At 35.8% G+C, this 9,565-nt stretch overlaps 2 protein-coding genes across 3 annotated transcripts in view; one reads left to right on the top strand and one right to left on the bottom strand.

Annotated features, from left to right (window-relative positions):
* LOC107719938 (zinc transporter ZIP11) overlaps positions 1-4,508 on the bottom strand; it is a 95,725-nt gene extending 91,217 nt beyond the window's left edge. Inside the window, exons 1-3 of one of the 2 annotated variants that reach the window (XM_016527494.1) lie at positions 4,434-4,508; positions 3,335-3,447; positions 2,027-2,065 (exon numbers count right to left, since the gene is read on the bottom strand). In XM_016527494.1, the coding sequence (XP_016382980.1) occupies positions 2,027-2,065; positions 3,335-3,442 (147 nt within the window). In that variant the 5' untranslated portion in view covers positions 3,443-3,447; positions 4,434-4,508. The remainder of the gene's footprint in view (positions 1-2,026; positions 2,066-3,334; positions 3,448-4,433) is intronic. The other variant, XM_016527502.1, reaches the window with a different exon arrangement.
* A 2,503-nt stretch (positions 4,509-7,011) lies between these two features.
* Positions 7,012-7,570, top strand: LOC107720251 (somatostatin receptor type 2). Its single transcript, XM_016527912.1, is given in 2 exon segments — positions 7,012-7,515; positions 7,517-7,570. Coding segments are annotated over 2 exon segments (558 nt in total).
* Positions 7,571-9,565: the final 1,995 nt, after the last annotated feature.

The following is a 9,565-nucleotide window of genomic DNA, read 5'->3' as shown; positions in this document are numbered from 1 at the left end:
CACAGACACTCACTCTCACACTCACACAGACACACACTCTCACACAGACACTCACTCTCACACTCACTCTCACTCACACAGACACACACACTCTCACACAGACACTCACTCTCACACTCTCACACTCTCACACACACACACTCTCACACAGACACACACACTCTCTCTCATACAGACACACACACACATATAATAAACATTCCATAGTTCAATTCAAAACCGATACACTGACTGTTCAAATGTTTGTACACTAGCCCAGACACCAGCTTGCTTTGACTAAAACCATCTGCAATGAAGGCACTGTGAAACGGCAGTGCTCTTGCAGATTTCAGCACCGTTTATTCTTTTATTCGTCTGAAATCTGAAAGGCAGCATCCAGAGGCCCATCCAAACCCAGTGCTGAGGTCCTCTGATGGGTTTCTGAAAGCAGCTGATGATATCCCACAATCCTGTGCGTGCTATCTTCTGGCAGCTGAGCCGAAGGACAAAAACAGTTGTAGATTATGCGACTATCTCAAAGGGTTCGGGGGGTGTGTAATGTCACGGTCCCCTTTCTGCCATCACACCCCGAGCTGCGCTTACAGCAGTAAAAGACAATCTGAAACTTTCCAGAAAATGGCCCAGATATCAAAGGCTTTGTTCACACGGCAGAGGATCTTTTCTGTGTAGCCTGCAGTCTATTTTTCTAAAATATATACATGCATGTGTGTGTATTTATAAATACATAATAAATATACACAGTACACACACATATATTATATAAACAAAACCTTTATTTTGGATTCGATTAATTGCGATTAATCGTTTGACAGCACTAATATATATATATATATATTACCATATAAATAAATAAACAAACACTGGCACATGCCAAAGTATAAATTTAAAGTGTTTGACTTGAATTTACAGTACTTAAAGGTAAAAGGTCTTTAAATTCCAACATTTTATAAAAATTATTCTAAGAAGCAGCAAAAGCCTTCTTTCCAAACTCAGTCATCATATTTGGGACCAGAACACACAATCTATTAACTGAAAGTAGACTAGGCTCTAATACGAATTTGATTGAATATTAGCATAACCTGCAAAATATGAAAGCAAGAAACTGATTTTACAAAGTTGAGCCAATGAAACTGCCAAGAGAGAGCCATTTAACATCTGCATACAGATTACAATGAGCTACATACAGTAATTACTTTAATCACACCATGGTAAACTATGAAGCATCTGCCAAGATCAAACACCAGCATATCTGTATAAAATGTCACGGAAGTCTAGAAAAGTAGAAGCAACTCGTTTCTAATTAGCAACCATAAAAAGATCATTCTTATTCAGTTTTGTAGCTCAATATGCTCTTTAAAAGGTAAACTGTCGTCAAGTACAAACATATTTAAATGTTGACACACTGTCGATCTCTGCACCCCGAGCAGAGCAATAAAATTATGCTAGACGACTGAGGATTGAGTATCATTATACAAGTTCTCATTATGTACGAACTTATAATGACTCAAATGTCTAGAACATGGGCGCTGAAAAAAAAACATTTAAACCATTTATTAGTTTGCTGGATTTTCAATTCCAATCTACAAAACATGCATATTTGATATCATGGAAATGATATTTTTCCGTCTTCAATGCAAGACAATTTTTCACAGCCCTTCAGGCGACTACAAAAGGGGAACTGATGTTTCTGAACATTTGATAAGGATTCGGCAAACCTGGTGTTGCATTCAAACACTGCAGATAATCAAAACTGGACAGTGTAATTAACTCTGGGTCACAGATTTTTAAAAAAAACAACAACAACAAAAAAAACATTATTCTTTTTTTTTAGCCTTACTGACAGTTTTCCTGAACAACAGAGTGCATAACGTGCTCCTGCCTGCCCTCACTGAATTAATATTTCATTGTGTAAAGAGAAAGAGATGTGATGCAAGCACACCATGAGAATGTACGGCAAAAAGGGGAAGAAATGATAGACATATAAAGCAAAGAAGGAAAGTAAAAAATAGGGTTGAGGGTTTCTTACCCCTGCAGCAAATCCCAGACTGCCATCCAAGACGCGCTTCTGTGAGGGAAAAAAAGATTTACTGTAAAATCAACAACAACACAATTACAAAAAAAACTGTGGTTGCCAGAAATTTTCCATAACAATACAGTACCAAAAGTTTAGGTTTTACAGACTGAACTTAAATTTACAGTAAAACTTGTATATTTTATTAAAGCTGCAGTCCGTAACTTTTTTTGGTTAAAAATGATCCGAAATCAATATTTGAGCAAGTACATAACCAGCCGGTGTTCAAAACTATCGCCTTACTTTAGCCCGATTCACAACAGTTAGCTTATAATAATGTTTTCTAATTTGAGTGGTTTTCGCGGGAAATTATTCCACACACAGCTGCAATTCCAGGTTTTCAAACAGAGATGGCGACAAAGAGGCAAAACTTACGGACTGCAGCTTTAACTATATAATATTAATAAACCAACCTTATGACCTAGTGAAATACAAAACACTAAAATAATGCAATAAACATTCATTTAACAACATAATATGTTAAATAAAATCCTAAAGCACATAACTGTTATCCACAAACTAAGAAAAAGCATAATTTCATTATTTATTTATTTTTTTTAAAAACATAAAATGTGAGCTTTGACAGTTTTTTACTGTAAATTATAAGGTAACATTCTTTTTCACTTCCAAAAATCTTACATTTAACAGTATTTTACTCTAAAATTACATGAAATATCCTGTTAGATCACATTTTTTACTGTATATAGTTAGAGAACTTAGTTAACCAAGTTTTTACCACCGCATTTTTATAGTTGTTTACTAATAAAATTACAGTTAAACACTCAAATCTGCACACTTTTCATTCCCCTTGACTCTTATAAAAATAAAAATTATAAAAAATATAAAATTATAAAATTAAGAAGAACAAATTTTTTTTTTTTAAATATATATATTTTCATTATTTAATGTTAAGCCAAACCTATTTTACTTGAAGAAATATGAACTAAAATTTCCCCATTAAAGGGTACGTTCACCAAAAATTAATGAAGTCATCATTTAAATCCCCTGCATGTTCTAAATCTGTTTCTTCTGAATGTGGGTAACAAAACAATTTCTGGTACCCATTAACTTTTATAGTGTGGAAAATAAATACTATGCAAGTCTACCAGCAACTATCCCTTTAACTTTCATTATATGGAAAAGAGTCACATGCATTCTTCATAATATCTTCTTCTGTGCACATGATGCATATAATGACAGAATGACTATCCCTTTATATTGAAACCCTGACTGATGTAATCCAGTTGAAGTAACCCCTCTCACCTGTCCGCTGGAGAAGATGAAGACGAGAGCGGCTCCAGCTGCGGTGAGGCCCCAGGTGAACAGGGTCCCCAGCAGGGCCTGAAGCACAGGACTGACGCCTGCAATCATGGTGCCTGTGCAAATCAAACACAGTTTATTCCTCACACAGACGTGTGTGTGAACCAAATCCTGTTTATCCAGGATATCTGCAAACACTGAGCTCTGTGCATTAAAACCATTATGTTTATTTACAGGCGGTTCACTTAATGACAAGCTCACCGTATATAGTTCAGAATTACTGTTTAATCTCTGCCACATATGTGACTCTGGAGCACAAAAGCAGTCTTAAGTCGCTGGGGTATATTTGTAGCAATAGCCAAAAATACATTGTATGGGTCAAAATTATAGATTTTTCTTTTATGCCAAAAATCATTAGGATATTAAGTAAAGATCATGTTCCATGAAGATATTTTGTACATTTCCTACCGTAAATATATCAAAACTTAATTTTTGATTAGTAATATGCATAGCTAAGAACTTCATTTCGACAACTTTAAAGATGATTTTCTCAATATTTAGATTTTTTTTTTTTGCACCCTCAGATTCCAGATTTTCAAATAGTTGTATCTCAGCCAAATATTGTCCTATCCTAACAAACCATGCATCAATGGAAGCTTATTTATTCAGCTTTCAGATTATGCATAAATCACAATTTCAAAAAATTGACACTTATGACTGGTTTTGTGCTCCTGGGTCACAATATATGTGAACTAGATATATCTGTCAGTTCTGAGTGAGTGCAACATCTGTCATTATGCATGAATCAAACAATTAAACGTATTAACTAGCACTGCAGTTCCTTCCTATCGAAACAGTGTTTATTAGCAGTTGAATCACTCATAAATGATAAAATAAAGAAAATGCAGCGCTATTTAATGAAATAACAGAGTGAAAGACTCCTGCAAAGTTTGACCATCGTCAATTTCTGTTGCATTTAAACATTCCAGTATTTCAGAAACACAAAATAAACGCGTCGCTAACAGATTTGTGCTTTTTTGCGCTTGATTTCATTCATTTTACTGCCGCGGAATACACAACACACTATTGAATAAGTTAGTACTTACTGTTTACAGACACCAACTGAACAGCTTCACTTCCTGCTTCCCTGTGTACACGTGTCTGTGTTACTGCTGAAGTCCCGCCCCCCTCGAGCTCCTATTGGTTCGTTTCACACGCACCGGAGTTTTAAAGGGACCACGTCAGCTACGTTCCAACAGGTTAGCGCATATAGATTCCGATTCACCTGGCTAAAAATTCTGAATAATGTTGTGAACTTTAGTAGATTAGAAAGAAACTTCACTAGTTATATCTTTTTCTCCATGCAAGATTATTCTGGAAGGATTTGGAAACTTATTAGGAGAAAATAATGCGTTAACCTTTTGGGGAAAAAATAAATAATTATAAATACATAAAATTATAAATATAATGTACTTCTTGATATGGTGACCTGCTGCTGTATATACTGTAAAACATAATAATAACATAAAAAATCGATTATTTGCGTACGTTTTGTAATAAAATACTATTTCAGTCTTTTCACTTAGTAGCAATTTCTGAGTGAACATTGTTTAAAAGTTGAAAAAATAAAAAAGTTCAGTGTAGTCTATTCAGAATAATAATAATATTAAGAACAGAATAATAAATAAAATAAAAAAATTATAAATAAACCTAAAATAATAATATAAATAAATAAAATAATTATAGCCTAATAATTATTATAAATAAAATTAAATAATAATAAAATTATTTAATTATTAATTTTAATTTTATGAAATTTTATTTAATAATTGTTAAAATTATTCCCTGCGTCCCTGACTGTATTATTCTGTATAGGTAATAGCATGTGCTCTGATACTTTCACGCTGCTTTATATTCAAGTGACCTGAGTTTGAACCCCGTTCAAATTATATTCCAATCCCTTCATGATACAATTATAAAATGTAATACTTTTTATATTGCATTATTTCTCTAATCAACCTTTTCTTATCTCTAGTCCTTCATCTTTTCATTTTTGTCATGTGCGTTCTTTAATTCGCTCCTTTATATTTGCTTTATTACTCTCATTTTATCTCTTTTCTCATTTATTTGCTCTAATTTCTTGTTTGATAACGACAGCTTTCTTAGAAATGCATCTGGTTATGTATCCTGTGCTGCTTCTTGTCTCCTTTATGTTGAGCAGACTGTGGTTTCTTTCGTGACACTAAGCATATGAACTTCTGATGTATGTTCGTCTTTGAGAATCAGGGCTGTTCGTTGAAGTTTGAAGTTTTTAAAATAGCAGGGGACCACAAACTGAAATATTAAAATGATTTCCGTCACATAGAACATGACTATATTGTTTTTATTGTGGCAGATAGAATATGCTGGATTTCTCTTCAGGAACTGTTACCAGAAAAATGGTAAAATGGAAAAAAAAAATAAAGCATCACTGAACTTTACAAGTGATTCACTGAGGCCATGTGCATTTGAGATTTGTAATTCGGCTTAAGATGAACGATAAGCCATAAGAAATGAGATCAGAGAACAGAGATGAAAAATAAAAGAGGAATAATTTCAGTAAAACTGAAAACAGAAATAATGGAACTAATTAAAGACACATGCAAATGAAAGACAAAGGAACAAAGAGATGCACAGATGAGACCAGGAACACGCATTAAAGGTTTTTGGAGGAAACGTTTCAGAACATCTTGAATCATATCCTAGTTCTTCTTTCCCAAACAGTTACATTTCTTAGAAACCAAAGCATGCTATTTGTAGAACCGGTATGTTCCTTGTTAAGAGATACAAGAAAACTCAAGCCCAGAACAGTGAAACCAAATGCCGACTGATTTATTGGAGAGCTCTGGATACCTGTCCTCAAGTCACCCGAGGCCCTTTAAACCGCTAAATAAGCTCAAAGCATTTCCACGTTTACAGTAACATGCCAATGGAACGTTCCAAATTCTAGGAATGATTTCATGGAATTGGGAGTAGAGCAAAAATCTCCAAAACAATCTGCATATTGCATAAAGACATATCTACTACCAAAACTGTGCTTGTCAGTGAGGTGGTGAGTATATAGTTCACTATATAAGCATTACCTCCCTCAGTTACTGTTATCCCGGGAAGCTCACTGTGAGAATTGCGTCATTCCAACTATGCGTGTCAGAGGAGGAACAGGACTAAGGTGATCGCTCATTACTCTTGCCCTTTTATCTGCAACCGCTTCCACCCACCAAGGCCTTGCGCGTGATAAATGATTCACTGACCAACAATCGCGAGAAATATAAACACTGAAGGGGGGAACGCAGCACATTAAAACAAGCAGAGGGAGACAGGCCAGATTCATCACTCATCCTTTGGGGACGTATTTGGAAAGTGGGTGGCCCAGAGGGGAAGTTGGGGGTTGATCGGCTCGGATTGACCCCCCACTGAACTGCGAGGAAAGGGAGGAAACAGAGGGGTGGAGAGAAGGAGGAAAATGAGAGCAAGGGAGTGTGAAAGAAAGAGGCTGGATGGACCTTCTGACAAGGGTGTTTAGTTATGAAAACAAAAGTATTGTAACAGATGGCACCCTGGAAACCTCTTAACGGCGGATTGGAACGAGCCGGCGCAGCTTATCGGAGTCAACGAACTTGGCTTTGGCGGATGGACTCTTCATGGTGGGACTCCCGTTCATCGCCATCCAAAACTTCCAGGACCAGTGGATCTTCGGAGAAGCCGTTTGTAAGCTGGTTATGGTTCTGGATGGCATCAATCAATTCACAAGCGTGTTCTGCTTAACGGTGATGAGTGTTGATCGCTATATGGCTCTGGTAGACCCGCTGCGCTTCGCTCACTGGCGGACGCCGCGACGGGCGAAGATCATCGCCACATTAATGTGGTTTATCTCTCTGTTTCCAGTGCTTCCAATGGCTATTCACTTTTCTGCCACCTACGGTTTGTGCACCGTTGACCCTCATGTTGCATCTGACTCCTGGTGGTTGGCCTTTCTTAGCTACACATTCGTACTGGGCTTCGCCTTGCCGTTCACCGTAATGATTGTGTTTTACACAGCACTTCTAGTGACTCTGAGAAACGCCAGGCATCAAACGTCTTCAATGGAAAGTCACAGGTTTGAGAAACAGGTTACTAAGATGGTAGTGGCGGTTGTTTTGGTGTTTGGCATCTGCTGGCTGCCGTTCTACGTCTTCAACTTTTGCTCCCTGCACCGAATAGACCTGGTGCTCGATTTCACGCATGGCTTTGAGTTTGTGGTGCTGCTGTCGTACTCGTGGAGCTGCGCCAATCCAATACTGTATGCATGTTTGTCGGAAACCTTTCGAAGGCATTTCCACGCCCTCCTTTGCTCTCACAAGAGCTCACGGACTCACTGCGACAGAGACACCGAGGGCTTTGTTTTGCATGACACCAACGTACAAAGCATGCTAGCTTAGTCTTTGTTTTAAATATTTAGAAGGGTTTGTGTTGCAATGCATAAACAGACAAGCTTTGCTCGCCACATTTTTGTAGTACAGTCTCTGAGACTGCATTTGCTTCTGTGCAATAGAGAAAAAGACATGAGCAGACTGAGGCGTGATAAGTGGCGAGTGGAAGTCTATAGCTCACACTTTGCTGCAGCAATGTTATTTCACCACAAAGGCAAAGTTGCTTGGTTTCCGTGCAAAGGAAGGGCCGTGTTGTAAGGATGATTATGCAATTTCTGCCCTCCTGTACAAGTGCTGTCAGACTGATTGTGGACTTCGGGATGATGTCATGGTTGTCATGGCATCCAGCTTGGACCAAATATTTGAGGATTTTTGTGTGACTGTTTCTGAATGACACATGAAAAAGGAATGTGGCTGTGAATTTGTTTGAAAACCGTTGATAAATATGATGTTAATGGCCAACATTTGTTTAAATAACCATGTTTTATTATATAATCTACACAGGGTAATGTATATTTTTATTATTTGATTTTTTAATATATGTTATTTGATTTTTTTATATATATATATTTTGCTACTTTTTTCTTTGCTTTGAAGTAGTTCTGTCAAATGATTAATCGCGATTAATCGCATCGAAAATAAAAGTTTTTGTTTGCATTATATATGTATGTGTACTGTGTATATTTATTATGTATATAATATAAATACACACACACACATACAGTATATATATTGAAAATATTTACACGTTTATACATTTATATATCCATATTCTCATATATAAATATTATTAATATATAAACAACATCTTTTTCTTAAATATATACATGCATGTGTTGGCCAACATTTGTTTAAATAACCATGTTTTATTATATAATCTACACAGGGTAATGTATATTTTTATTATTTGATTTTTTAATATATGTTATTTGATTTTTTTATATATATATATTTTGCTACTTTTTTCTTTGCTTTGAAGTAGTTCTGTCAAATGATTAATCGCGATTAATCATTTAACAGCACTACTTTGAAGTAATTATGCTTTGTAACTTTTTGATAATATATTCTGAACTGATGATTCTGAAATGATTAGAAACTATTTTATGCTTCTGCTTTGATGCCAATATTTTACTTTATTGCATGTATAGAATATTTCCATATAATCATCCAAAACATTTTTTGGGGGGGGCGGGGGGGGCTATATTACTTTCTACGTATGTAATTTATCATTGTTCATACACATTAAAATTCCCAGCTAACAACAAAGTGTGTAATTCTATTTCTTCAAGTAAGAGGAATGACTTATTAAAACATTTATGAATCTGAGTAAGTTTTTAGTGGAAGTTGAAGTTCTTCAAAAGAACAAGTTTTCAGATTAAAGTTTAAGGAGAAACAAACGTGCATTCAATTTGAGCCGTTTCTGCTTCAAATGTAGAAATGTATAACCACTTGCAGATAAAAACAAATCTATCACCTACTTTAAGTTTGACTCAGGTTTGTTTTTATATTTTGACAGCTTGAAGGCTTGCAACTGAGAAATGCTTAAGAAAATGGTCCACAACACTTCTTTGTCTCACATCTGGCCCACATTTGAAATGTTATAAATGTGTTGTTTTTGCAGCAGTTTTAGGTGCAATACAAGCCTATAACATACCTTTCCTTATTCAGTATTCATGACTAAAGGGGAACCTGGTATAGCATAAAACTTTTCTCATCAAAATAAGGGTACGAACATGTATACATGCATAACTGCATACTCACACTTTTCTTAAAATGACCATTGTTG

Source organism: Sinocyclocheilus rhinocerous, unplaced genomic scaffold, assembly GCF_001515625.1.
Source record: "Sinocyclocheilus rhinocerous isolate Xijiao unplaced genomic scaffold, SAMN03320098_v1.1 scaffold792, whole genome shotgun sequence".
In the NCBI taxonomy this organism is placed as follows: Eukaryota; Metazoa; Chordata; class Actinopteri; order Cypriniformes; family Cyprinidae; genus Sinocyclocheilus; species Sinocyclocheilus rhinocerous.
Note: the sequence above shows the minus strand (reverse complement) of the source record. Positions and strands in the feature narration are given on the sequence as shown.